The sequence below is a fragment of the Vicugna pacos genome, chromosome 35 (assembly GCF_048564905.1).
Source record: "Vicugna pacos chromosome 35, VicPac4, whole genome shotgun sequence".
Classification (NCBI taxonomy): Eukaryota; Metazoa; Chordata; class Mammalia; order Artiodactyla; family Camelidae; genus Vicugna; species Vicugna pacos.
This window is the reverse complement of record NC_133021.1, coordinates 15,619,524-15,647,295: the sequence shown is the minus strand read 5'-3', so window position 1 is coordinate 15,647,295 and position 27,772 is coordinate 15,619,524. Positions and strand designations below refer to the sequence as shown.

Below are 27,772 nucleotides of genomic sequence, written 5' to 3'. Positions count from 1 at the left end.
AGAGGGACAAAGTCTATGTTTTATTAAAAGAAACTTAAAAAAGAAAAATAAAGGATGACATAACCGATCTGAAACAAACAGAGGGAAGCGAAGAAAAGCCAAACTCCAACAAGTGCAGGGGAAGGGAAGTCAAGTTCGGGTGGGGGAGGGGATTCATGGTGGGATTTTGAAGAAGAAGGTGTGGGTGGGCACAGAGGGGGCTCAGCCCCAGGGGCTGGTGACGCCTGAGCTGGTTCTCCGTGGCCCAGCGGTCCAGCTGCAGGTGCAGCATCTTCAGGGCCTTCGGAAGCAACAGGAGCAGCGGGACCTTCAGCAGTAGCAGGAGCTGCGGATCCCTCAGGAGCAGCAGGAGCTACTGGAGCGGCAGGAGCTGCAGGATCTTCAGGAGCAGCGTTAGCTGCTGGAGCTGCAGAAGCTGCAGGAGCAGCAGGAGGGAGCTCGGGGTCTCCTGCTGGATCCTGATGTTCCTGGCTTTGGTCTCTGGCATCTTGCCCTGCCCCCGCCTGCTCTGGATCTGTGACTGTTGGAAGTGGAGAGAGCTTTCAGTCTTGTGGAGGTGCTCATGCTGTGAGAGAGGAAAGCTTTACCCATGTGCCTCCCTTTCCATGGGCCTCTTCAAGGACAGACATCTTCGCAGAGCTTCCCAGACAGCTCCCACCCAGCAAGTGCCCACAGGATGTGTTTTGTGACTGAATTCTTCTAGACCGGTGGTCCGAGGCCAATCTTTGCTCTGGTGCCAGCAGCAGCCTCTGGGGACGCCTCCCTGTGTGGCCCAGCCCTAGGCCCTCCCTCACCTACGCACATGCACCAGCCCCGCCCTTCTCACCTTCGGGCTCTGCCTCGGTGGGCTCCTGGTCCTCCGCCTGACTCCCAGGGAGGTGCTCCAGGTCAGAGGCGGGTCTGCTGAGCTGCCTGTCACCCGCGGGCAGGGCCCTGGCGTGACGCCTGGGCGGTTTCTGGGGAGGAAGCCGTCGTGGTGGCGGGGACCCCCCCTGTGCAGACTCACCCGGAGCTCGTGCTGGCCCTGAGAAGCGTGCACCGGCCCCTCACTCGGGGAGGCGGCGTGGGTGTCGTCATCCAGCGGCTCCTGCAGTGTCCGGCTCTGCAATGACAGTGACCGGCAGCCGGCCCGGCCCGGAGGTCTCAGAGCCCTGCCCGGCCAGGACCACTCCTGTTTCTGCCCACTCGACCCTCTGCTGCCAGATCAGACTGGGACCTTGGTCAGCTCGGACGGCCACCCGGGAGGGAAGAGACACAGCCAGAGGGCATGGGCTTCGACTCGGGCAGCAGGGCCCTGCCCGGCTCGCCACAGCCCAGCCCGCCAGCTGGGACCCGGGGTGCGGACGTGACCGGCCCCCCAGGCCTCTGAGCTGCTCGTGCTTGAGGCAGGGCACCCCTCCTCCCCCAAGCCCAACATGACTGCCCACCTCCACCAGCAAGGAGAAGGGGATGTGGGGCTATACCCGGGTGGGGTCTGAGTGGTGGCCCGGCCTGGGCGGGCCTGCCCCAGGCCTCCCTGGGTTACCTTTGGGTCCCTGTGGCCAAAAGGCCAGAGGCGCCTGGGGTGAGAGCTGACCCAGCGCCGGCACCGCCGGCCCAGCCCCTCGCTGCGGGCCTTCCGGGGGCCGCGGCCTCGGGGTGTTGGGACACAGCAGAACATGTCTGAGTGGAGCCGAGTTCCCCAGCCAGGTGAGCTGAGTAGGGGCTTCTCCACAGAGTGGGTGCCTGGTGACCTCAGTAATAAGTTCTGTTGGGTTCTAATTGCCAGGGAAGTGAGGTCACTTCCTGGGGTCCCCTTCCCCAAGCTTCCTCCTTCCACAGAGGTCCCCAAGGGCCTCTCTGGGCTGCTGACTGCTCACCTCCCACCCCGTGCCATGTCCGCACACAGTGACACCAACTCAGCCCCCCTCCCCAGAACCCTGCGGAGGCCTGGATGCAGCCAGGGCGCCAGCTCTGAGGACGCAGCTGGGTTCAGACCCCTCGTCAACAGTGCTGTCACCCTGGACAAGCCACCTGCCTCTCAGGGTCTCCCCAGTCCCCCATCGGCACAGTGGGGATCATTCTGGCCCCTCCTTCCTGGGGAAGCCATCGTGTCTCCAGAGCCACAAACACCTACCGCACCTGTCAGCCCTGCGGGCTGGCATCACAGGGAGCTCGTGCGCAGACTCAGCAAAGGGAGGGCCCCACAGAGGGCTGGCGGAGCGCAGAGCACACCCCACACAGGCTGGGGTCTGCCCTGGGGTCCGGAGAAAGTCACTCCCCTCGCCGCCTGCTTCCCAGCTCCCTGTCGGGGCGGGGGCGGGGGCGGGGGGAGAAACTGAACGTAACTGTGACTTCGTTCTCGCTGGCATACCACCTCCTGGGTCATTCTGTCATGTTTAGATTCAGGCCCAGTGTCTCATCTCGGCCTCTGGGGTGGGCTGCCCCACAATGCTCTCTGCTTTTATGCCTTCTGGTCACGTGTCCTTGTGTGACCCCCACACCCTCCCCTGCAGTGCGGATGGACATTGGGACCGGGTCCTGACATGCAGAGTGGCGTGTGAAAATGGGCGTGACTTCCGCTCGTTCCCAGCTCCAGTGTTCCTTCTCCCTCTCTCTGTCTCTCAGCGCCTGTCTTGTCTCTCTCTCTCTCTCTCTCTCTGTCTCTCTCTCTCTCTGTTTCTCTCTCTCCCTCTGCCTCTCTGTGTTTCAGTCTCTCTGTCTCTTTTCCTGGATGTATGTGCGTATACATTTACGTGCGTATCTGTGTATTTACATGTTTATATTGTTAGGGCTCAGGGCAGGTCACTTCTGAAAGTGCCTTGATGACACACTGATTCTTTTGATGTTACTGAAGAAAAAACTTCCTTGCAAGTTGTGCGAGCACTTTGGTGGGGTCAGCTCTAAGGATCAGCACTGCTGGGGAAGGGCTGCGCCTGTGGCCCTTTGATGCGTCCTGCACACTGTTTCCCTGGAGGGGAATGTCTGTTCTCTCGTCCCTCCGGGGGATCTGCTGGGGCCTCTGCCTCCTCACGTTGCCACCAGGGCTGGCTGTCACCAGGCTAAAGATCTGCCAGCGTCATGGTGACAAGTGCTGTCTCCACAGTGTGTCCGTCTGCCTGTGTCCTCAGCCGAGAGGTCGAGCATGTCTAACACACACTGGCCACCTGCTCTGCCTCTCGTTGGAACTGCCCGTGTGTGTTCTGTTTGTTTAGAGCAACTGGGTTTCGAGAGGTTTTTGGGCCCCGCGGATGTGTAGCCTTTCTCCAAGCTTGGGTTCTGAGGAACGCTTCTTCCGGGTCGTGGTTTGTCTTTCCGGCTCTATTTCTGGGCTTTTGCTGGTTTCTTGATTTGCTTGGTTTTGCTTTGGCCCCAGGAAGAGCTAAGCATCTCCCTTCTGTCTTCTGGCTGTGGTGTCACAGGGGGAAGAGCAGTGCCTCCCCCGAGGTTATGCACAGAGTTACTGAAAGGGCTTCATTTTGTACATCACATCTTTAGCCCACCTGGATTTCCCTTTCAAATAGTAAAAATGCTATTTCAAGTGGAAACAAAACAAATCACCACCAGCCCCTGCTTAAGCCATGTGGGCAGGCACGCAAAGCCACCTTTCCTGTGGCTTCATTGACAGGGAAGACCCAGGAGAGGTAAAGACACCCAGAGGGGAAGTGGACTCGGGGCTGTCAGGGGCTGGAGGGGGCGGGGGAGTGCGTGCTCTGGAACCAGGGTTTTACTTTGAAGAAAGGAACAGTGTGAGCCTGCATGGTAGTGAAGGTCGCACAGCATCGTGAAGGCACCTAGTGCTCCTGAGTTGCACAATTTCAGAGGGACAAAGTCTATGTTTTATTAAAAGAAACTTAAAAAAGAAAAATAAAGGATGACATAACCGATCTGAAACAAACAGAGGGAAGCGAAGAAAAGCCAAACTCCAACAAGTGCAGGGGAAGGGAAGTCAAGTTCGGGTGGGGGAGGGGATTCATGGTGGGATTTTGAAGAAGAAGGTGTGGGTGGGCACAGAGGGGGCTCAGCCCCAGGGGCTGGTGACGCCTGAGCTGGTTCTCCGTGGCCCAGCGGTCCAGCTGCAGGTGCAGCATCTTCCGGGCCTTCGGAAGCAGCAGGAGCTGCGGGACCTTCAGCAGCAGCCGGAGCTGCGGGACCTTCAGCAGTAGCAGGAGCTGCGGATCCCTCAGGAGCAGCAGGAGCTACTGGAGCGGCAGGAGCTGCAGGATCTTCAGGAGCAGCGTTAGCTGCTGGAGCTGCAGAAGCTGCAGGAGCAGCAGGAGGGAGCTCGGGGTCTCCTGCTGGATCCTGATGTTCCTGGCTTTGGTCTCTGGCATCTTGCCCTGCCCCCGCCTGCTCTGGATCTGTGACTGTTGGAAGTGGAGAGAGCTTTCAGTCTTGTGGAGGTGCTCATGCTGTGAGAGAGGAAAGCTTTACCCATGTGCCTCCCTTTCCATGGGCCTCTTCAAGGACAGACATCTTCGCAGAGCTTCCCAGACAGCTCCCACCCAGCAAGTGCCCACAGGATGTGTTTTGTGACTGAATTCTTCTAGACCGGTGGTCTGAGGCCAATCTTTGCTCTGGTGCCAGCAGCAGCCTCTGGGGACGCCTCCCTGTGTGGCCCAGCCCTAGGCCCTCCCTCACCTACGCACATGCACCAGCCCCGCCCTTCTCACCTTCGGGCTCTGCCTCGGTGGGCTCCTGGTCCTCCGCCTGACTCCCAGGGAGGTGCTCCAGGTCAGAGGCGGGTCTGCTGAGCTGCCTGTCACCCGCGGGCAGGGCCCTGGCGTGACGCCTGGGCGGTTTCTGGGGAGGAAGCCGTCGTGGTGGCGGGGACCCCCCCGTGTGCAGACTCACCCGGAGCTCGTGCTGGCCCTGAGAAGCGTGCACCGGCCCCTCACTCGGGGAGGCGGCGTGGGTGTCGTCATCCAGCGGCTCCTGCAGTGTCCGGCTCTGCAATGACAGTGACCGGCAGCCGGCCCGGCCCGGAGGTCTCAGAGCCCTGCCCGGCCAGGACCACTCCTGTTTCTGCCCACTCGACCCTCTGCTGCCAGATCAGACTGGGACCTTGGTCAGCTCGGACGGCCACCCGGGAGGGAAGAGACACAGCCAGAGGGCATGGGCTTCGACTCGGGCAGCAGGGCCCTGCCCGGCTCGCCACAGCCCAGCCCGCCAGCTGGGACCCGGGGTGCGGACGTGACCGGCCCCCCAGGCCTCTGAGCTGCTCGTGCTTGAGGCAGGGCACCCCCCCTCCCCCAAGCCCAACATGACTGCCCACCTCCACCAGCAAGGAGAAGGGGATGTGGGGCTATACCCGGGTGGGGTCTGAGTGGTGGCCCGGCCTGGGCGGGCCTGCCCCAGGCCTCCCTGGGTTACCTTTGGGTCCCTGTGGCCAAAAGGCCAGAGGCGCCTGGGGTGAGAGCTGACCCAGCGCCGGCACCGCTGGCCCAGCCCCTCGCTGCGGGCCTTCCGGGGGCCGCGGCCTCGGGGTGTTGGGACACAGCAGAACATGTCTGAGTGGAGCTGAGTTCCCCAGCCAGGTGAGCTGAGTAGGGGCTTCTCCACAGAGTGGGTGCCTGGTGACCTCAGTAATAAGTTCTGTTGGGTTCTAATTGCCAGGGAAGTGAGGTCACTTCCTGGGGTCCCCTTCCCCAAGTTTCCTCCTTCCACAGAGGTCCCCAAGGGCCTCTCTGGGCTGCTGACTGCTCACCTCCCACCCCGTGCCATGTCCGCACACAGTGACACCAACTCAGCCCCCCTCCCCAGAACCCTGCGGAGGCCTGGATGCAGCCAGGGCGCCAGCTCTGAGGACGCAGCTGGGTTCAGACCCCTCGTCAACAGTGCTGTCACCCTGGACAAGCCACCTGCCTCTCAGGGTCTCCCCAGTCCCCCATCGGCACAGTGGGGATCATTCTGGCCCCTCCTTCCTGGGGAAGCCATCGTGTCTCCAGAGCCACAAACACCTACCGCACCTGTCAGCCCTGCGGGCTGGCATCACAGGGAGCTCGTGCGCAGACTCAGCAAAGGGAGGGCCCCACAGAGGGCTGGCGGAGCGCAGAGCACACCCCACACAGGCTGGGGTCTGCCCTGGGGTCCGGAGAAAGTCACTCCCCTCGCCGCCTGCTTCCCAGCTCCCTGTCGGGGCGGGGGCGGGGGCGGGGGGAGAAACTGAACGTAACTGTGACTTCGTTCTCGCTGGCATACCACCTCCTGGGTCATTCTGTCATGTTTAGATTCAGGCCCAGTGTCTCATCTCGGCCTCTGGGGTGGGCTGCCCCACAATGCTCTCTGCTTTTATGCCTTCTGGTCACGTGTCCTTGTGTGACCCCCACACCCTCCCCTGCAGTGCGGATGGACATTGGGACCGGGTCCTGACATGCAGAGTGGCGTGTGAAAATGGGCGTGACTTCCGCTCGTTCCCAGCTCCAGTGTTCCTTCTCCCTCTCTCTGTCTCTCAGCGCCTGTCTTGTCTCTCTCTCTGTCTCTCACTCTGTTTCTCTCTCTCCCTCTGCCTCTCTGTGTTTCAGTCTCTCTGTCTCTTTTCCTGGATGTATGTGCGTATACATTTACGTGCGTATCTGTGTATTTACATGTTTATATTGTTAGGGCTCAGGGCAGGTCACTTCTGAAAGTGCCTTGATGACACACTGATTCTTTTGATGTTACTGAAGAAAAAACTTCCTTGCAAGTTGTGCGAGCACTTTGGTGGGGTCAGCTCTAAGGATCAGCACTGCTGGGGAAGGGCTGCGCCTGTGGCCCTTTGATGCGTCCTGCACACTGTTTCCCTGGAGGGGAATGTCTGTTCTCTCGTCCCTCCGGGGGATCTGCTGGGGCCTCTGCCTCCTCTCGTTGCCACCAGGGCTGGCTGTCACCAGGCTAAAGATCTGCCAGCGTCATGGTGACAAGTGCTGTCTCCACAGTGTGTCCATCTGCCTGTGTCCTCAGCCGAGAGGTCGAGCACGTCTAACACACACTGGCCACCTGCTCTTCCTCTCGTTGGAACTGCCCGTGTGTGTTCTGTTTGTTTAGAGCAACTGGGTTTCGAGAGGTTTTTGGGCCCCGCGGATGTGTAGCCTTTCTCCAAGCTTGGGTTCTGAGGAACGCTTCTTCCGGGTCGTGGTTTGTCTTTCCGGCTCTATTTCTGGGCTTTTGCTGGTTTCTTGATTTGCTTGGTTTTGCTTTGGCCCCAGGAAGAGCTAAGCATCTCCCTTCTGTCTTCTGGCTGTGGTGTCACAGGGGGAAGAGCAGTGCCTCCCCCGAGGTTATGCACAGAGTTACTGAAAGGGCTTCATTTTGTACATCACATCTTTAGCCCACCTGGATTTCCCTTTCAAATAGTAAAAATGCTATTTCAAGTGGAAACAAAACAAATCACCACCAGCCCCTGCTTAAGCCATGTGGGCAGGCACGCAAAGCCACCTTTCCTGTGGCTTCATTGACAGGGAAGACCCAGGAGAGGTAAAGACACCCAGAGGGGAAGTGGACTCGGGGCTGTCAGGGGCTGGAGGGGGCGGCGGAGTGCGTGCTCTGGAACCAGGGTTTTACTTTGAAGAAAGGAACAGTGTGAGCCTGCATGGTAGTGAAGGTCGCACAGCATCGTGAAGGCACCTAGTGCTCCTGAGTTGCACAATTTCAGAGGGACAAAGTCTATGTTTTATTAAAAGAAACTTAAAAAAGAAAAATAAAGGATGACATAACCGATCTGAAACAAACAGAGGGAAGCGAAGAAAAGCCAAACTCCAACAAGTGCAGGGGAAGGGAAGTCAAGTTCGGGTGGGGGAGGGGATTCATGGTGGGATTTTGAAGAAGAAGGTGTGGGTGGGCACAGAGGGGGCTCAGCCCCAGGGGCTGGTGACGCCTGAGCTGGTTCTCCGTGGCCCAGCGGTCCAGCTGCAGGTGCAGCATCTTCAGGGCCTTCGGAAGCAACAGGAGCAGCGGGACCTTCAGCAGTAGCAGGAGCTGCGGATCCCTCAGGAGCAGCAGGAGCTACTGGAGCGGCAGGAGCTGCAGGATCTTCAGGAGCAGCGTTAGCTGCTGGAGCTGCAGAAGCTGCAGGAGCAGCAGGAGGGAGCTCGGGGTCTCCTGCTGGATCCTGATGGCCCTGGCTTTGGTCTCTGGCATCTTGCCCTGCCCCCGCCTGCTCTGGATCTGTGACTGTTGGAAGTGGAGAGAGCTTTCAGTCTTGTGGAGGTGCTCATGCTGTGAGAGAGGAAAGCTTTACCCATGTGCCTCCCTTTCCATGGGCCTCTTCAAGGACAGACATCTTCGCAGAGCTTCCCAGACAGCTCCCACCCAGCAAGTGCCCACAGGATGTGTTTTGTGACTGAATTCTTCTAGACCGGTGGTCCGAGGCCAATCTTTGCTCTGGTGCCAGCAGCAGCCTCTGGGGACGCCTCCCTGTGTGGCCCAGCCCTAGGCCCTCCCTCACCTACGCACATGCACCAGCCCCGCCCTTCTCACCTTCGGGCTCTGCCTCGGTGGGCTCCTGGTCCTCCGCCTGACTCCCAGGGAGGTGCTCCAGGTCAGAGGCGGGTCTGCTGAGCTGCCTGTCACCCGCGGGCAGGGCCCTGGCGTGACGCCTGGGCGGTTTCTGGGGAGGAAGCCGTCGTGGTGGCGGGGACCCCCCCGTGTGCAGACTCACCCGGAGCTCGTGCTGGCCCTGAGAAGCGTGCACCGGCCCCTCACTCGGGGAGGCGGCGTGGGTGTCGTCATCCAGCGGCTCCTGCAGTGTCCGGCTCTGCAATGACAGTGACCGGCAGCCGGCCCGGCCCGGAGGTCTCAGAGCCCTGCCCGGCCAGGACCACTCCTGTTTCTGCCCACTCGACCCTCTGCTGCCAGATCAGACTGGGACCTTGGTCAGCTCGGACGGCCACCCGGGAGGGAAGAGACACAGCCAGAGGGCATGGGCTTCGACTCGGGCAGCAGGGCCCTGCCCGGCTCGCCACAGCCCAGCCCGCCAGCTGGGACCCGGGGTGCGGACGTGACCGGCCCCCCAGGCCTCTGAGCTGCTCGTGCTTGAGGCAGGGCACCCCTCCTCCCCCAAGCCCAACATGACTGCCCACCTCCACCAGCAAGGAGAAGGGGATGTGGGGCTATACCCGGGTGGGGTCTGAGTGGTGGCCCGGCCTGGGCGGGCCTGCCCCAGGCCTCCCTGGGTTACCTTTGGGTCCCTGTGGCCAAAAGGCCAGAGGCGCCTGGGGTGAGAGCTGACCCAGCGCCGGCACCGCCGGCCCAGCCCCTCGCTGCGGGCCTTCCGGGGGCCGCGGCCTCGCGGTGTTGGGACATAGCAGAACATGTCTGAGTGGAGCCGAGTTCCCCAGCCAGGTGAGCTGAGTAGGGGCTTCTCCACAGAGTGGGTGCCTGGTGACCTCAGTAATAAGTTCTGTTGGGTTCTAATTGCCAGGGAAGTGAGGTCACTTCCTGGGGTCCCCTTCCCCAAGCTTCCTCCTTCCACAGAGGTCCCCAAGGGCCTCTCTGGGCTGCTGACTGCTCACCTCCCACCCCGTGCCATGTCCGCACACAGTGACACCAACTCAGCCCCCCTCCCCAGAACCCTGCGGAGGCCTGGATGCAGCCAGGGCGCCAGCTCTGAGGACGCAGCTGGGTTCAGACCCCTCGTCAACAGTGCTGTCACCCTGGACAAGCCACCTGCCTCTCAGGGTCTCCCCAGTCCCCCATCGGCACAGTGGGGATCATTCTGGCCCCTCCTTCCTGGGGAAGCCATCGTGTCTCCAGAGCCACAAACACCTACCGCACCTGTCAGCCCTGCGGGCTGGCATCACAGGGAGCTCGTGCGCAGACTCAGCAAAGGGAGGGCCCCACAGAGGGCTGGCGGAGCGCAGAGCACACCCCACACAGGCTGGGGTCTGCCCTGGGGTCCGGAGAAAGTCACTCCCCTCGCCGCCTGCTTCCCAGCTCCCTGTCGGGGCGGGGGCGGGGGCGGGGGGAGAAACTGAACGTAACTGTGACTTCGTTCTCGCTGGCATACCACCTCCTGGGTCATTCTGTCATGTTTAGATTCAGGCCCAGTGTCTCATCTCGGCCTCTGGGGTGGGCTGCCCCACAATGCTCTCTGCTTTTATGCCTTCTGGTCACGTGTCCTTGTGTGACCCCCACACCCTCCCCTGCAGTGCGGATGGACATTGGGACCGGGTCCTGACATGCAGAGTGGCGTGTGAAAATGGGCGTGACTTCCGCTCGTTCCCAGCTCCAGTGTTCCTTCTCCCTCTCTCTGTCTCTCAGCGCCTGTCTTGTCTCTCTCTCTCTCTCTCTCTCTGTCTCTCTCTCTCTCTGTTTCTCTCTCTCCCTCTGCCTCTCTGTGTTTCAGTCTCTCTGTCTCTTTTCCTGGATGTATGTGCGTATACATTTACGTGCGTATCTGTGTATTTACATGTTTATATTGTTAGGGCTCAGGGCAGGTCACTTCTGAAAGTGCCTTGATGACACACTGATTCTTTTGATGTTACTGAAGAAAAAACTTCCTTGCAAGTTGTGCGAGCACTTTGGTGGGGTCAGCTCTAAGGATCAGCACTGCTGGGGAAGGGCTGCGCCTGTGGCCCTTTGATGCGTCCTGCACACTGTTTCCCTGGAGGGGAATGTCTGTTCTCTCGTCCCTCCGGGGGATCTGCTGGGGCCTCTGCCTCCTCACGTTGCCACCAGGGCTGGCTGTCACCAGGCTAAAGATCTGCCAGCGTCATGGTGACAAGTGCTGTCTCCACAGTGTGTCCGTCTGCCTGTGTCCTCAGCCGAGAGGTCGAGCATGTCTAACACACACTGGCCACCTGCTCTGCCTCTCGTTGGAACTGCCCGTGTGTGTTCTGTTTGTTTAGAGCAACTGGGTTTCGAGAGGTTTTTGGGCCCCGCGGATGTGTAGCCTTTCTCCAAGCTTGGGTTCTGAGGAACGCTTCTTCCGGGTCGTGGTTTGTCTTTCCGGCTCTATTTCTGGGCTTTTGCTGGTTTCTTGATTTGCTTGGTTTTGCTTTGGCCCCAGGAAGAGCTAAGCATCTCCCTTCTGTCTTCTGGCTGTGGTGTCACAGGGGGAAGAGCAGTGCCTCCCCCGAGGTTATGCACAGAGTTACTGAAAGGGCTTCATTTTGTACATCACATCTTTAGCCCACCTGGATTTCCCTTTCAAATAGTAAAAATGCTATTTCAAGTGGAAACAAAACAAATCACCACCAGCCCCTGCTTAAGCCATGTGGGCAGGCACGCAAAGCCACCTTTCCTGTGGCTTCATTGACAGGGAAGACCCAGGAGAGGTAAAGACACCCAGAGGGGAAGTGGACTCGGGGCTGTCAGGGGCTGGAGGGGGCGGGGGAGTGCGTGCTCTGGAACCAGGGTTTTACTTTGAAGAAAGGAACAGTGTGAGCCTGCATGGTAGTGAAGGTCGCACAGCATCGTGAAGGCACCTAGTGCTCCTGAGTTGCACAATTTCAGAGGGACAAAGTCTATGTTTTATTAAAAGAAACTTAAAAAAGAAAAATAAAGGATGACATAACCGATCTGAAACAAACAGAGGGAAGCGAAGAAAAGCCAAACTCCAACAAGTGCAGGGGAAGGGAAGTCAAGTTCGGGTGGGGGAGGGGATTCATGGTGGGATTTTGAAGAAGAAGGTGTGGGTGGGCACAGAGGGGGCTCAGCCCCAGGGGCTGGTGACGCCTGAGCTGGTTCTCCGTGGCCCAGCGGTCCAGCTGCAGGTGCAGCATCTTCCGGGCCTTCGGAAGCAGCAGGAGCTGCGGGACCTTCAGCAGCAGCCGGAGCTGCGGGACCTTCAGCAGTAGCAGGAGCTGCGGATCCCTCAGGAGCAGCAGGATCTACTGGAGCGGCAGGAGCTGCAGGATCTTCAGGAGCAGCGTTAGCTGCTGGAGCTGCAGAAGCTGCAGGAGCAGCAGGAGGGAGCTCGGGGTCTCCTGCTGGATCCTGATGTTCCTGGCTTTGGTCTCTGGCATCTTGCCCTGCCCCCGCCTGCTCTGGATCTGTGACTGTTGGAAGTGGAGAGAGCTTTCAGTCTTGTGGAGGTGCTCATGCTGTGAGAGAGGAAAGCTTTACCCATGTGCCTCCCTTTCCATGGGCCTCTTCAAGGACAGACATCTTCGCAGAGCTTCCCAGACAGCTCCCACCCAGCAAGTGCCCACAGGATGTGTTTTGTGACTGAATTCTTCTAGACCGGTGGTCTGAGGCCAATCTTTGCTCTGGTGCCAGCAGCAGCCTCTGGGGACGCCTCCCTGTGTGGCCCAGCCCTAGGCCCTCCCTCACCTACGCACATGCACCAGCCCCGCCCTTCTCACCTTCGGGCTCTGCCTCGGTGGGCTCCTGGTCCTCCGCCTGACTCCCAGGGAGGTGCTCCAGGTCAGAGGCGGGTCTGCTGAGCTGCCTGTCACCCGCGGGCAGGGCCCTGGCGTGACGCCTGGGCGGTTTCTGGGGAGGAAGCCGTCGTGGTGGCGGGGACCCCCCCGTGTGCAGACTCACCCGGAGCTCGTGCTGGCCCTGAGAAGCGTGCACCGGCCCCTCACTCGGGGAGGCGGCGTGGGTGTCGTCATCCAGCGGCTCCTGCAGTGTCCGGCTCTGCAATGACAGTGACCGGCAGCCGGCCCGGCCCGGAGGTCTCAGAGCCCTGCCCGGCCAGGACCACTCCTGTTTCTGCCCACTCGACCCTCTGCTGCCAGATCAGACTGGGACCTTGGTCAGCTCGGACGGCCACCCGGGAGGGAAGAGACACAGCCAGAGGGCATGGGCTTCGACTCGGGCAGCAGGGCCCTGCCCGGCTCGCCACAGCCCAGCCCGCCAGCTGGGACCCGGGGTGCGGACGTGACCGGCCCCCCAGGCCTCTGAGCTGCTCGTGCTTGAGGCAGGGCACCCCCCCTCCCCCAAGCCCAACATGACTGCCCACCTCCACCAGCAAGGAGAAGGGGATGTGGGGCTATACCCGGGTGGGGTCTGAGTGGTGGCCCGGCCTGGGCGGGCCTGCCCCAGGCCTCCCTGGGTTACCTTTGGGTCCCTGTGGCCAAAAGGCCAGAGGCGCCTGGGGTGAGAGCTGACCCAGCGCCGGCACCGCTGGCCCAGCCACTCGCTGCGGGCCTTCCGGGGGCCGCGGCCTCGGGGTGTTGGGACACAGCAGAACATGTCTGAGTGGAGCTGAGTTCCCCAGCCAGGTGAGCTGAGTAGGGGCTTCTCCACAGAGTGGGTGCCTGGTGACCTCAGTAATAAGTTCTGTTGGGTTCTAATTGCCAGGGAAGTGAGGTCACTTCCTGGGGTCCCCTTCCCCAAGTTTCCTCCTTCCACAGAGGTCCCCAAGGGCCTCTCTGGGCTGCTGACTGCTCACCTCCCACCCCGTGCCATGTCCGCACACAGTGACACCAACTCAGCCCCCCTCCCCAGAACCCTGCGGAGGCCTGGATGCAGCCAGGGCGCCAGCTCTGAGGACGCAGCTGGGTTCAGACCCCTCGTCAACAGTGCTGTCACCCTGGACAAGCCACCTGCCTCTCAGGGTCTCCCCAGTCCCCCATCGGCACAGTGGGGATCATTCTGGCCCCTCCTTCCTGGGGAAGCCATCGTGTCTCCAGAGCCACAAACACCTACCGCACCTGTCAGCCCTGCGGGCTGGCATCACAGGGAGCTCGTGCGCAGACTCAGCAAAGGGAGGGCCCCACAGAGGGCTGGCGGAGCGCAGAGCACACCCCACACAGGCTGGGGTCTGCCCTGGGGTCCGGAGAAAGTCACTCCCCTCGCCGCCTGCTTCCCAGCTCCCTGTCGGGGCGGGGGCGGGGGCGGGGGGAGAAACTGAACGTAACTGTGACTTCGTTCTCGCTGGCATACCACCTCCTGGGTCATTCTGTCATGTTTAGATTCAGGCCCAGTGTCTCATCTCGGCCTCTGGGGTGGGCTGCCCCACAATGCTCTCTGCTTTTATGCCTTCTGGTCACGTGTCCTTGTGTGACCCCCACACCCTCCCCTGCAGTGCGGATGGACATTGGGACCGGGTCCTGACATGCAGAGTGGCGTGTGAAAATGGGCGTGACTTCCGCTCGTTCCCAGCTCCAGTGTTCCTTCTCCCTCTCTCTGTCTCTCAGCGCCTGTCTTGTCTCTCTCTCTGTCTCTCACTCTGTTTCTCTCTCTCCCTCTGCCTCTCTGTGTTTCAGTCTCTCTGTCTCTTTTCCTGGATGTATGTGCGTATACATTTACGTGCGTATCTGTGTATTTACATGTTTATATTGTTAGGGCTCAGGGCAGGTCACTTCTGAAAGTGCCTTGATGACACACTGATTCTTTTGATGTTACTGAAGAAAAAACTTCCTTGCAAGTTGTGCGAGCACTTTGGTGGGGTCAGCTCTAAGGATCAGCACTGCTGGGGAAGGGCTGCGCCTGTGGCCCTTTGATGCGTCCTGCACACTGTTTCCCTGGAGGGGAATGTCTGTTCTCTCGTCCCTCCGGGGGATCTGCTGGGGCCTCTGCCTCCTCTCGTTGCCACCAGGGCTAGCTGTCACCAGGCTAAAGATCTGCCAGCGTCATGGTGACAAGTGCTGTCTCCACAGTGTGTCCGTCTGCCTGTGTCCTCAGCCGAGAGGTCGAGCATGTCTAACACACACTGGCCACCTGCTCTGCCTCTCGTTGGAACTGCCCGTGTGTGTTCTGTTTGTTTAGAGCAACTGGGTTTCGAGAGGTTTTTGGGCCCCGCGGATGTGTAGCCTTTCTCCAAGCTTGGGTTCTGAGGAACGCTTCTTCCGGGTCGTGGTTTGTCTTTCCGGCTCTATTTCTGGGCTTTTGCTGGTTTCTTGATTTGCTTGGTTTTGCTTTGGCCCCAGGAAGAGCTAAGCATCTCCCTTCTGTCTTCTGGCTGTGGTGTCACAGGGGGAAGAGCAGTGCCTCCCCCGAGGTTATGCACAGAGTTACTGAAAGGGCTTCATTTTGTACATCACATCTTTAGCCCACCTGGATTTCCCTTTCAAATAGTAAAAATGCTATTTCAAGTGGAAACAAAACAAATCACCACCAGCCCCTGCTTAAGCCATGTGGGCAGGCACGCAAAGCCACCTTTCCTGTGGCTTCATTGACAGGGAAGACCCAGGAGAGGTAAAGACACCCAGAGGGGAAGTGGACTCGGGGCTGTCAGGGGCTGGAGGGGGCGGGGGAGTGCGTGCTCTGGAACCAGGGTTTTACTTTGAAGAAAGGAACAGTGTGAGCCTGCATGGTAGTGAAGGTCGCACAGCATCGTGAAGGCACCTAGTGCTCCTGAGTTGCACAATTTCAGAGGGACAAAGTCTATGTTTTATTAAAAGAAACTTAAAAAAGAAAAATAAAGGATGACATAACCGATCTGAAACAAACAGAGGGAAGCGAAGAAAAGCCAAACTCCAACAAGTGCAGGGGAAGGGAAGTCAAGTTCGGGTGGGGGAGGGGATTCATGGTGGGATTTTGAAGAAGAAGGTGTGGGTGGGCACAGAGGGGGCTCAGCCCCAGGGGCTGGTGACGCCTGAGCTGGTTCTCCGTGGCCCAGCGGTCCAGCTGCAGGTGCAGCATCTTCCGGGCCTTCGGAAGCAGCAGGAGCTGCGGGACCTTCAGCAGCAGCCGGAGCTGCGGGACCTTCAGCAGTAGCAGGAGCTGCGGATCCCTCAGGAGCAGCAGGAGCTACTGGAGCGGCAGGAGCTGCAGGATCTTCAGGAGCAGCGTTAGCTGCTGGAGCTGCAGAAGCTGCAGGAGCAGCAGGAGGGAGCTCGGGGTCTCCTGCTGGATCCTGATGTTCCTGGCTTTGGTCTCTGGCATCTTGCCCTGCCCCCGCCTGCTCTGGATCTGTGACTGTTGGAAGTGGAGAGAGCTTTCAGTCTTGTGGAGGTGCTCATGCTGTGAGAGAGGAAAGCTTTACCCATGTGCCTCCCTTTCCATGGGCCTCTTCAAGGACAGACATCTTCGCAGAGCTTCCCAGACAGCTCCCACCCAGCAAGTGCCCACAGGATGTGTTTTGTGACTGAATTCTTCTAGACCGGTGGTCTGAGGCCAATCTTTGCTCTGGTGCCAGCAGCAGCCTCTGGGGACGCCTCCCTGTGTGGCCCAGCCCTAGGCCCTCCCTCACCTACGCACATGCACCAGCCCCGCCCTTCTCACCTTCGGGCTCTGCCTCGGTGGGCTCCTGGTCCTCCGCCTGACTCCCAGGGAGGTGCTCCAGGTCAGAGGCGGGTCTGCTGAGCTGCCTGTCACCCGCGGGCAGGGCCCTGGCGTGACGCCTGGGCGGTTTCTGGGGAGGAAGCCGTCGTGGTGGCGGGGACCCCCCCGTGTGCAGACTCACCCGGAGCTCGTGCTGGCCCTGAGAAGCGTGCACCGGCCCCTCACTCGGGGAGGCGGCGTGGGTGTCGTCATCCAGCGGCTCCTGCAGTGTCCGGCTCTGCAATGACAGTGACCGGCAGCCGGCCCGGCCCGGAGGTCTCAGAGCCCTGCCCGGCCAGGACCACTCCTGTTTCTGCCCACTCGACCCTCTGCTGCCAGATCAGACTGGGACCTTGGTCAGCTCGGACGGCCACCCGGGAGGGAAGAGACACAGCCAGAGGGCATGGGCTTCGACTCGGGCAGCAGGGCCCTGCCCGGCTCGCCACAGCCCAGCCCGCCAGCTGGGACCCGGGGTGCGGACGTGACCGGCCCCCCAGGCCTCTGAGCTGCTCGTGCTTGAGGCAGGGCACCCCCCCTCCCCCAAGCCCAACATGACTGCCCACCTCCACCAGCAAGGAGAAGGGGATGTGGGGCTATACCCGGGTGGGGTCTGAGTGGTGGCCCGGCCTGGGCGGGCCTGCCCCAGGCCTCCCTGGGTTACCTTTGGGTCCCTGTGGCCAAAAGGCCAGAGGCGCCTGGGGTGAGAGCTGACCCAGCGCCGGCACCGCTGGCCCAGCCCCTCGCTGCGGGCCTTCCGGGGGCCGCGGCCTCGGGGTGTTGGGACACAGCAGAACATGTCTGAGTGGAGCTGAGTTCCCCAGCCAGGTGAGCTGAGTAGGGGCTTCTCCACAGAGTGGGTGCCTGGTGACCTCAGTAATAAGTTCTGTTGGGTTCTAATTGCCAGGGAAGTGAGGTCACTTCCTGGGGTCCCCTTCCCCAAGCTTCCTCCTTCCACAGAGGTCCCCAAGGGCCTCTCTGGGCTGCTGACTGCTCACCTCCCACCCCGTGCCATGTCCGCACACAGTGACACCAACTCAGCCCCCCTCCCCAGAACCCTGCGGAGGCCTGGATGCAGCCAGGGCGCCAGCTCTGAGGACGCAGCTGGGTTCAGACCCCTCGTCAACAGTGCTGTCACCCTGGACAAGCCACCTGCCTCTCAGGGTCTCCCCAGTCCCCCATCGGCACAGTGGGGATCATTCTGGCCCCTCCTTCCTGGGGAAGCCATCGTGTCTCCAGAGCCACAAACACCTACCGCACCTGTCAGCCCTGCGGGCTGGCATCACAGGGAGCTCGTGCGCAGACTCAGCAAAGGGAGGGCCCCACAGAGGGCTGGCGGAGCGCAGAGCACACCCCACACAGGCTGGGGTCTGCCCTGGGGTCCGGAGAAAGTCACTCCCCTCGCCGCCTGCTTCCCAGCTCCCTGTCGGGGCGGGGGCGGGGGCGGGGGGAGAAACTGAACGTAACTGTGACTTCGTTCTCGCTGGCATACCACCTCCTGGGTCATTCTGTCATGTTTAGATTCAGGCCCAGTGTCTCATCTCGGCCTCTGGGGTGGGCTGCCCCACAATGCTCTCTGCTTTTATGCCTTCTGGTCACGTGTCCTTGTGTGACCCCCACACCCTCCCCTGCAGTGCGGATGGACATTGGGACCGGGTCCTGACATGCAGAGTGGCGTGTGAAAATGGGCGTGACTTCCGCTCGTTCCCAGCTCCAGTGTTCCTTCTCCCTCTCTCTGTCTCTCAGCGCCTGTCTTGTCTCTCTCTCTCTCTCTCTCTCTGTCTCTCTCTCTCTCTGTTTCTCTCTCTCCCTCTGCCTCTCTGTGTTTCAGTCTCTCTGTCTCTTTTCCTGGATGTATGTGCGTATACATTTACGTGCGTATCTGTGTATTTACATGTTTATATTGTTAGGGCTCAGGGCAGGTCACTTCTGAAAGTGCCTTGATGACACACTGATTCTTTTGATGTTACTGAAGAAAAAACTTCCTTGCAAGTTGTGCGAGCACTTTGGTGGGGTCAGCTCTAAGGATCAGCACTGCTGGGGAAGGGCTGCGCCTGTGGCCCTTTGATGCGTCCTGCACACTGTTTCCCTGGAGGGGAATGTCTGTTCTCTCGTCCCTCCGGGGGATCTGCTGGGGCCTCTGCCTCCTCTCGTTGCCACCAGGGCTGGCTGTCACCAGGCTAAAGATCTGCCAGCGTCATGGTGACAAGTGCTGTCTCCACAGTGTGTCCGTCTGCCTGTGTCCTCAGCTGAGAGGTCGAGCACGTCTAACACACACTGGCCACCTGCTCTGCCTCTCGTTGGAACTGCCCGTGTGTGTTCTGTTTGTTTAGAGCAACTGGGTTTCGAGAGGTTTTTGGGCCCCGCGGATGTGTAGCCTTTCTCCAAGCTTGGGTTCTGAGGAACGCTTCTTCCGGGTCGTGGTTTGTCTTTCCGGCTCTATTTCTGGGCTTTTGCTGGTTTCTTGATTTGCTTGGTTTTGCTTTGGCCCCAGGAAGAGCTAAGCATCTCCCTTCTGTCTTCTGGCTGTGGTGTCACAGGGGGAAGAGCAGTGCCTCCCCCGAGGTTATGCACAGAGTTACTGAAAGGGCTTCATTTTGTACATCACATCTTTAGCCCACCTGGATTTCCCTTTCAAATAGTAAAAATGCTATTTCAAGTGGAAACAAAACAAATCACCACCAGCCCCTGCTTAAGCCATGTGGGCAGGCACGCAAAGCCACCTTTCCTGTGGCTTCATTGACAGGGAAGACCCAGGAGAGGTAAAGACACCCAGAGGGGAAGTGGACTCGGGGCTGTCAGGGGCTGGAGGGGGCGGGGGAGTGCGTGCTCTGGAACCAGGGTTTTACTTTGAAGAAAGGAACAGTGTGAGCCTGCATGGTAGTGAAGGTCGCACAGCATCGTGAAGGCACCTAGTGCTCCTGAGTTGCACAATTTCAGAGGGACAAAGTCTATGTTTTATTAAAAGAAACTTAAAAAAGAAAAATAAAGGATGACATAACCGATCTGAAACAAACAGAGGGAAGCGAAGAAAAGCCAAACTCCAACAAGTGCAGGGGAAGGGAAGTCAAGTTCGGGTGGGGGAGGGGATTCATGGTGGGATTTTGAAGAAGAAGGTGTGGGTGGGCACAGAGGGGGCTCAGCCCCAGGGGCTGGTGACGCCTGAGCTGGTTCTCCGTGGCCCAGCGGTCCAGCTGCAGGTGCAGCATCTTCCGGGCCTTCGGAAGCAGCAGGAGCTGCGGGACCTTCAGCAGCAGCCGGAGCTGCGGGACCTTCAGCAGTAGCAGGAGCTGCGGATCCCTCAGGAGCAGCAGGAGCTACTGGAGCGGCAGGAGCTGCAGGATCTTCAGGAGCAGCGTTAGCTGCTGGAGCTGCAGAAGCTGCAGGAGCAGCAGGAGGGAGCTCGGGGTCTCCTGCTGGATCCTGATGGCCCTGGCTTTGGTCTCTGGCATCTTGCCCTGCCCCCGCCTGCTCTGGATCTGTGACTGTTGGAAGTGGAGAGAGCTTTCAGTCTTGTGGAGGTGCTCATGCTGTGAGAGAGGAAAGCTTTACCCATGTGCCTCCCTTTCCATGGGCCTCTTCAAGGACAGACATCTTCCCAGAGCTTCCCAGACAGCTCCCACCCAGCAAGTGCCCACAGGATGTGTTTTGTGACTGAATTCTTCTAGACCGGTGGTCTGAGGCCAATCTTTGCTCTGGTGCCAGCAGCAGCCTCTGGGGACGCCTCCCTGTGTGGCCCAGCCCTAGGCCCTCCCTCACCTACGCACATGCACCAGCCCCGCCCTTCTCACCTTCGGGCTCTGCCTCGGTGGGCTCCTGGTCCTCCGCCTGACTCCCAGGGAGGTGCTCCAGGTCAGAGGCGGGTCTGCTGAGCTGCCTGTCACCCGCGGGCAGGGCCCTGGCGTGACGCCTGGGCGGTTTCTGGGGAGGAAGCCGTCGTGGTGGCGGGGACCCCCCCGTGTGCAGACTCACCCGGAGCTCGTGCTGGCCCTGAGAAGCGTGCACCGGCCCCTCACTCGGGGAGGCGGCGTGGGTGTCGTCATCCAGCGGCTCCTGCAGTGTCCGGCTCTGCAATGACAGTGACCGGCAGCCGGCCCGGCCCGGAGGTCTCAGAGCCCTGCCCGGCCAGGACCACTCCTGTTTCTGCCCACTCGACCCTCTGCTGCCAGATCAGACTGGGACCTTGGTCAGCTCGGACGGCCACCCGGGAGGGAAGAGACACAGCCAGAGGGCATGGGCTTCGACTCGGGCAGCAGGGCCCTGCCCGGCTCGCCACAGCCCAGCCCGCCAGCTGGGACCCGGGGTGCGGACGTGACCGGCCCCCCAGGCCTCTGAGCTGCTCGTGCTTGAGGCAGGGCACCCCCCCTCCCCCAAGCCCAACATGACTGCCCACCTCCACCAGCAAGGAGAAGGGGATGTGGGGCTATACCCGGGTGGGGTCTGAGTGGTGGCCCGGCCTGGGCGGGCCTGCCCCAGGCCTCCCTGGGTTACCTTTGGGTCCCTGTGGCCAAAAGGCCAGAGGCGCCTGGGGTGAGAGCTGACCCAGCGCCGGCACCGCTGGCCCAGCCCCTCGCTGCGGGCCTTCCGGGGGCCGCGGCCTCGGGGTGTTGGGACACAGCAGAACATGTCTGAGTGGAGCTGAGTTCCCCAGCCAGGTGAGCTGAGTAGGGGCTTCTCCACAGAGTGGGTGCCTGGTGACCTCAGTAATAAGTTCTGTTGGGTTCTAATTGCCAGGGAAGTGAGGTCACTTCCTGGGGTCCCCTTCCCCAAGCTTCCTCCTTCCACAGAGGTCCCCAAGGGCCTCTCTGGGCTGCTGACTGCTCACCTCCCACCCCGTGCCATGTCCGCACACAGTGACACCAACTCAGCCCCCCTCCCCAGAACCCTGCGGAGGCCTGGATGCAGCCAGGGCGCCAGCTCTGAGGACGCAGCTGGGTTCAGACCCCTCGTCAACAGTGCTGTCACCCTGGACAAGCCACCTGCCTCTCAGGGTCTCCCCAGTCCCCCATCGGCACAGTGGGGATCATTCTGGCCCCTCCTTCCTGGGGAAGCCATCGTGTCTCCAGAGCCACAAACACCTACCGCACCTGTCAGCCCTGCGGGCTGGCATCACAGGGAGCTCGTGCGCAGACTCAGCAAAGGGAGGGCCCCACAGAGGGCTGGCGGAGCGCAGAGCACACCCCACACAGGCTGGGGTCTGCCCTGGGGTCCGGAGAAAGTCACTCCCCTCGCCGCCTGCTTCCCAGCTCCCTGTCGGGGCGGGGGCGGGGGCGGGGGGAGAAACTGAACGTAACTGTGACTTCGTTCTCGCTGGCATACCACCTCCTGGGTCATTCTGTCATGTTTAGATTCAGGCCCAGTGTCTCATCTCGGCCTCTGGGGTGGGCTGCCCCACAATGCTCTCTGCTTTTATGCCTTCTGCTCACGTGTCCTTGTGTGACCCCCCACACCCTCCCCTGCAGTGCGGATGGACATTGGGACCGGGTCCTGACATGCAGAGTGGCGTGTGAAAATGGGCGTGACTTCCGCTCGTTCCCAGCTCCAGTGTTCCTTCTCCCTCTCTCTGTCTCTCAGCGCCTGTCTTGTCTCTCTCTCTCTCTCTCTCTCTCTGTCTCTCTCTCTCTCTGTTTCTCTCTCTCCCTCTGCCTCTCTGTGTTTCAGTCTCTCTGTCTCTTTTCCTGGATGTATGTGCGTATACATTTACGTGCGTATCTGTGTATTTACATGTTTATATTGTTAGGGCTCAGGGCAGGTCACTTCTGAAAGTGCCTTGATGACGCACTGATTCTTTTGATGTTACTGAAGAAAAAACTTCCTTGCAAGTTGTGCGAGCACTTTGGTGGGGTCAGCTCTAAGGATCAGCACTGCTGGGGAAGGGCTGCGCCTGTGGCCCTTTGATGCGTCCTGCACACTGTTTCCCTGGAGGGGAATGTCTGTTCTCTCGTCCCTCCGGGGGATCTGCTGGGGCCTCTGCCTCCTCACGTTGCCACCAGGGCTGGCTGTCACCAGGCTAAAGATCTGCCAGCGTCATGGTGACAAGTGCTGTCTCCACAGTGTGTCCGTCTGCCTGTGTCCTCAGCCGAGAGGTCGAGCACGTCTAACACACACTGGCCACCTGCTCTGCCTCTCGTTGGAACTGCCCGTGTGTGTTCTGTTTGTTTAGAGCAACTGGGTTTCGAGAGGTTTTTGGGCCCCGCGGATGTGTAGCCTTTCTCCAAGCTTGGGTTCTGAGGAACGCTTCTTCCGGGTCGTGGTTTGTCTTTCCGGCTCTATTTCTGGGCTTTTGCTGGTTTCTTGATTTGCTTGGTTTTGCTTTGGCCCCAGGAAGAGCTAAGCATCTCCCTTCTGTCTTCTGGCTGTGGTGTCACAGGGGGAAGAGCAGTGCCTCCCCCGAGGTTATGCACAGAGTTACTGAAAGGGCTTCATTTTGTACATCACATCTTTAGCCCACCTGGATTTCCCTTTCAAATAGTAAAAATGCTATTTCAAGTGGAAACAAAACAAATCACCACCAGCCCCTGCTTAAGCCATGTGGGCAGGCACGCAAAGCCACCTTTCCTGTGGCTTCATTGACAGGGAAGACCCAGGAGAGGTAAAGACACCCAGAGGGGAAGTGGACTCGGGGCTGTCAGGGGCTGGAGGGGGCGGGGGAGTGCGTGCTCTGGAACCAGGGTTTTACTTTGAAGAAAGGAACAGTGTGAGCCTGCATGGTAGTGAAGGTCGCACAGCATCGTGAAGGCACCTAGTGCTCCTGAGTTGCACAATTTCAGAGGGACAAAGTCTATGTTTTATTAAAAGAAACTTAAAAAAGAAAAATAAAGGATGACATAACCGATCTGAAACAAACAGAGGGAAGCGAAGAAAAGCCAAACTCCAACAAGTGCAGGGGAAGGGAAGTCAAGTTCGGGTGGGGGAGGGGATTCATGGTGGGATTTTGAAGAAGAAGGTGTGGGTGGGCACAGAGGGGGCTCAGCCCCAGGGGCTGGTGACGCCTGAGCTGGTTCTCCGTGGCCCAGCGGTCCAGCTGCAGGTGCAGCATCTTCCGGGCCTTCGGAAGCAGCAGGAGCTGCGGGACCTTCAGCAGCAGCCGGAGCTGCGGGACCTTCAGCAGTAGCAGGAGCTGCGGATCCCTCAGGAGCAGCAGGAGCTACTGGAGCGGCAGGAGCTGCAGGATCTTCAGGAGCAGCGTTAGCTGCTGGAGCTGCAGAAGCTGCAGGAGCAGCAGGAGGGAGCTCGGGGTCTCCTGCTGGATCCTGATGGCCCTGGCTTTGGTCTCTGGCATCTTGCCCTGCCCCCGCCTGCTCTGGATCTGTGACTGTTGGAAGTGGAGAGAGCTTTCAGTCTTGTGGAGGTGCTCATGCTGTGAGAGAGGAAAGCTTTACCCATGTGCCTCCCTTTCCATGGGCCTCTTCAAGGACAGACATCTTCGCAGAGCTTCCCAGACAGCTCCCACCCAGCAAGTGCCCACAGGATGTGTTTTGTGACTGAATTCTTCTAGACCGGTGGTCTGAGGCCAATCTTTGCTCTGGTGCCAGCAGCAGCCTCTGGGGACGCCTCCCTGTGTGGCCCAGCCCTAGGCCCTCCCTCACCTACGCACATGCACCAGCCCCGCCCTTCTCACCTTCGGGCTCTGCCTCGGTGGGCTCCTGGTCCTCCGCCTGACTCCCAGGGAGGTGCTCCAGGTCAGAGGCGGGTCTGCTGAGCTGCCTGTCACCCGCGGGCAGGGCCCTGGCGTGACGCCTGGGCGGTTTCTGGGGAGGAAGCCGTCGTGGTGGCGGGGACCCCCCCGTGTGCAGACTCACCCGGAGCTCGTGCTGGCCCTGAGAAGCGTGCACCGGCCCCTCACTCGGGGAGGCGGCGTGGGTGTCGTCATCCAGCGGCTCCTGCAGTGTCCGGCTCTGCAATGACAGTGACCGGCAGCCGGCCCGGCCCGGAGGTCTCAGAGCCCTGCCCGGCCAGGACCACTCCTGTTTCTGCCCACTCGACCCTCTGCTGCCAGATCAGACTGGGACCTTGGTCAGCTCGGACGGCCACCCGGGAGGGAAGAGACACAGCCAGAGGGCATGGGCTTCGACTCGGGCAGCAGGGCCCTGCCCGGCTCGCCACAGCCCAGCCCGCCAGCTGGGACCCGGGGTGCGGACGTGACCGGCCCCCCAGGCCTCTGAGCTGCTCGTGCTTGAGGCAGGGCACCCCCCCTCCCCCAAGCCCAACATGACTGCCCACCTCCACCAGCAAGGAGAAGGGGATGTGGGGCTATACCCGGGTGGGGTCTGAGTGGTGGCCCGGCCTGGGCGGGCCTGCCCCAGGCCTCCCTGGGTTACCTTTGGGTCCCTGTGGCCAAAAGGCCAGAGGCGCCTGGGGTGAGAGCTGACCCAGCGCCGGCACCGCTGGCCCAGCCCCTCGCTGCGGGCCTTCCGGGGGCCGCGGCCTCGGGGTGTTGGGACACAGCAGAACATGTCTGAGTGGAGCTGAGTTCCCCAGCCAGGTGAGCTGAGTAGGGGCTTCTCCACAGAGTGGGTGCCTGGTGACCTCAGTAATAAGTTCTGTTGGGTTCTAATTGCCAGGGAAGTGAGGTCACTTCCTGGGGTCCCCTTCCCCAAGCTTCCTCCTTCCACAGAGGTCCCCAAGGGCCTCTCTGGGCTGCTGACTGCTCACCTCCCACCCCGTGCCATGTCCGCACACAGTGACACCAACTCAGCCCCCCTCCCCAGAACCCTGCGGAGGCCTGGATGCAGCCAGGGCGCCAGCTCTGAGGACGCAGCTGGGTTCAGACCCCTCGTCAACAGTGCTGTCACCCTGGACAAGCCACCTGCCTCTCAGGGTCTCCCCAGTCCCCCATCGGCACAGTGGGGATCATTCTGGCCCCTCCTTCCTGGGGAAGCCATCGTGTCTCCAGAGCCACAAACACCTACCGCACCTGTCAGCCCTGCGGGCTGGCATCACAGGGAGCTCGTGCGCAGACTCAGCAAAGGGAGGGCCCCACAGAGGGCTGGCGGAGCGCAGAGCACACCCCACACAGGCTGGGGTCTGCCCTGGGGTCCGGAGAAAGTCACTCCCCTCGCCGCCTGCTTCCCAGCTCCCTGTCGGGGCGGGGGCGGGGGCGGGGGGAGAAACTGAACCTAACTGTGACTTCGTTCTCGCTGGCATACCACCTCCTGGGTCATTCTGTCATGTTTAGATTCAGGCCCAGTGTCTCATCTCGGCCTCTGGGGTGGGCTGCCCCACAATGCTCTCTGCTTTTATGCCTTCTGGTCACGTGTCCTTGTGTGACCCCCACACCCTCCCCTGCAGTGCGGATGGACATTGGGACCGGGTCCTGACATGCAGAGTGGCGTGTGAAAATGGGCGTGACTTCCGCTCGTTCCCAGCTCCAGTGTTCCTTCTCCCTCTCTCTGTCTCTCAGCGCCTGTCTTGTCTCTCTCTCTCTCTCTCTCTCTGTCTCTCTCTCTCTCTGTTTCTCTCTCTCCCTCTGCCTCTCTGTGTTTCAGTCTCTCTGTCTCTTTTCCTGGATGTATGTGCGTATACATTTACGTGCGTATCTGTGTATTTACATGTTTATATTGTTAGGGCTCAGGGCAGGTCACTTCTGAAAGTGCCTTGATGACGCACTGATTCTTTTGATGTTACTGAAGAAAAAACTTCCTTGCAAGTTGTGCGAGCACTTTGGTGGGGTCAGCTCTAAGGATCAGCACTGCTGGGGAAGGGCTGCGCCTGTGGCCCTTTGATGCGTCCTGCACACTGTTTCCCTGGAGGGGAATGTCTGTTCTCTCGTCCCTCCGGGGGATCTGCTGGGGCCTCTGCCTCCTCACGTTGCCACCAGGGCTGGCTGTCACCAGGCTAAAGATCTGCCAGCGTCATGGTGACAAGTGCTGTCTCCACAGTGTGTCCGTCTGCCTGTGTCCTCAGCCGAGAGGTCGAGCACGTCTAACACACACTGGCCACCTGCTCTGCCTCTCGTTGGAACTGCCCGTGTGTGTTCTGTTTGTTTAGAGCAACTGGGTTTCGAGAGGTTTTTGGGCCCCGCGGATGTGTAGCCTTTCTCCAAGCTTGGGTTCTGAGGAACGCTTCTTCCGGGTCGTGGTTTGTCTTTCCGGCTCTATTTCTGGGCTTTTGCTGGTTTCTTGATTTGCTTGGTTTTGCTTTGGCCCCAGGAAGAGCTAAGCATCTCCCTTCTGTCTTCTGGCTGTGGTGTCACAGGGGGAAGAGCAGTGCCTCCCCCGAGGTTATGCACAGAGTTACTGAAAGGGCTTCATTTTGTACATCACATCTTTAGCCCACCTGGATTTCCCTTTCAAATAGTAAAAATGCTATTTCAAGTGGAAACAAAACAAATCACCACCAGCCCCTGCTTAAGCCATGTGGGCAGGCACGCAAAGCCACCTTTCCTGTGGCTTCATTGACAGGGAAGACCCAGGAGAGGTAAAGACACCCAGAGGGGAAGTGGACTCGGGGCTGTCAGGGGCTGGAGGGGGCGGGGGAGTGCGTGCTCTGGAACCAGGGTTTTACTTTGAAGAAAGGAACAGTGTGAGCCTGCATGGTAGTGAAGGTCGCACAGCATCGTGAAGGCACCTAGTGCTCCTGAGTTGCACAATTTCAGAGGGACAAAGTCTATGTTTTATTAAAAGAAACTTAAAAAAGAAAAATAAAGGATGACATAACCGATCTGAAACAAACAGAGGGAAGCGAAGAAAAGCCAAACTCCAACAAGTGCAGGGGAAGGGAAGTCAAGTTCGGGTGGGGGAGGGGATTCATGGTGGGATTTTGAAGAAGAAGGTGTGGGTGGGCACAGAGGGGGCTCAGCCCCAGGGGCTGGTGACGCCTGAGCTGGTTCTCCGTGGCCCAGCGGTCCAGCTGCAGGTGCAGCATCTTCCGGGCCTTCGGAAGCAGCAGGAGCTGCGGGACCTTCAGCAGCAGCCGGAGCTGCGGGACCTTCAGCAGTAGCAGGAGCTGCGGATCCCTCAGGAGCAGCAGGAGCTACTGGAGCGGCAGGAGCTGCAGGATCTTCAGGAGCAGCGTTAGCTGCTGGAGCTGCAGAAGCTGCAGGAGCAGCAGGAGGGAGCTCGGGGTCTCCTGCTGGATCCTGATGGCCCTGGCTTTGGTCTCTGGCATCTTGCCCTGCCCCCGCCTGCTCTGGATCTGTGACTGTTGGAAGTGGAGAGAGCTTTCAGTCTTGTGGAGGTGCTCATGCTGTGAGAGAGGAAAGCTTTACCCATGTGCCTCCCTTTCCATGGGCCTCTTCAAGGACAGACATCTTCGCAGAGCTTCCCAGACAGCTCCCACCCAGCAAGTGCCCACAGGATGTGTTTTGTGACTGAATTCTTCTAGACCGGTGGTCTGAGGCCAATCTTTGCTCTGGTGCCAGCAGCAGCCTCTGGGGACGCCTCCCTGTGTGGCCCAGCCCTAGGCCCTCCCTCACCTACGCACATGCACCAGCCCCGCCCTTCTCACCTTCGGGCTCTGCCTCGGTGGGCTCCTGGTCCTCCGCCTGACTCCCAGGGAGGTGCTCCAGGTCAGAGGCGGGTCTGCTGAGCTGCCTGTCACCCGCGGGCAGGGCCCTGGCGTGACGCCTGGGCGGTTTCTGGGGAGGAAGCCGTCGTGGTGGCGGGGACCCCCCCGTGTGCAGACTCACCCGGAGCTCGTGCTGGCCCTGAGAAGCGTGCAC

The 27,772-nt window shown here is 60.2% G+C and overlaps 2 protein-coding genes across 2 annotated transcripts; both read right to left on the bottom strand.

Moving 5' to 3' along the window:
- Positions 1-309: 309 nt before the first annotated feature.
- LOC140691407 (uncharacterized) lies at positions 310-5,523 on the bottom strand. The gene is made up of 4 exons (XM_072954973.1): positions 5,353-5,523; positions 4,653-4,929; positions 3,899-4,346; positions 310-325 (listed from the first exon to the last, which is right to left on the bottom strand). Exons 1-4 carry the CDS (start codon positions 5,485-5,487, stop codon positions 310-312), a joined length of 876 nt encoding a protein of 291 aa, XP_072811074.1. The 5' UTR covers positions 5,488-5,523.
- Positions 5,524-14,448: 8,925 nt separating this feature from the next.
- Positions 14,449-17,136, bottom strand: LOC140691406 (uncharacterized). The gene is made up of 4 exons (XM_072954972.1): positions 16,775-17,136; positions 16,075-16,351; positions 15,332-15,768; positions 14,449-14,463 (listed from the first exon to the last, which is right to left on the bottom strand). Exons 1-4 carry the CDS (start codon positions 16,907-16,909, stop codon positions 14,449-14,451), a joined length of 864 nt encoding a protein of 287 aa, XP_072811073.1. The 5' UTR covers positions 16,910-17,136.
- Positions 17,137-27,772: the final 10,636 nt, after the last annotated feature.

Excerpts from the sequence above, each read along its gene's own strand:
- LOC140691407 (XM_072954973.1), bottom strand. The coding sequence starts at position 5,487 with ATGTTCTGCTGTGTCCCAACACCCCGAGGCCGCGGCCCCCGGAAGGCC. Across the intron at positions 4,930-5,352 it reads TTGGCCACAGGGACCCAAAG|AGCCGGACACTGCAGGAGCC; the intron begins GTAACCCAGGGA and ends CTGTCATTGCAG. Across the intron at positions 4,347-4,652 it reads CACCGAGGCAGAGCCCGAAG|TCACAGATCCAGAGCAGGCG; the intron begins GTGAGAAGGGCG and ends CACTTCCAACAG.
- LOC140691406 (XM_072954972.1), bottom strand. The coding sequence starts at position 16,909 with ATGTTCTGCTGTGTCCCAACACCCCGAGGCCGCGGCCCCCGGAAGGCC. Across the intron at positions 16,352-16,774 it reads TTGGCCACAGGGACCCAAAG|AGCCGGACACTGCAGGAGCC; the intron begins GTAACCCAGGGA and ends CTGTCATTGCAG. Across the intron at positions 15,769-16,074 it reads CACCGAGGCAGAGCCCGAAG|TCACAGATCCAGAGCAGGCG; the intron begins GTGAGAAGGGCG and ends CACTTCCAACAG.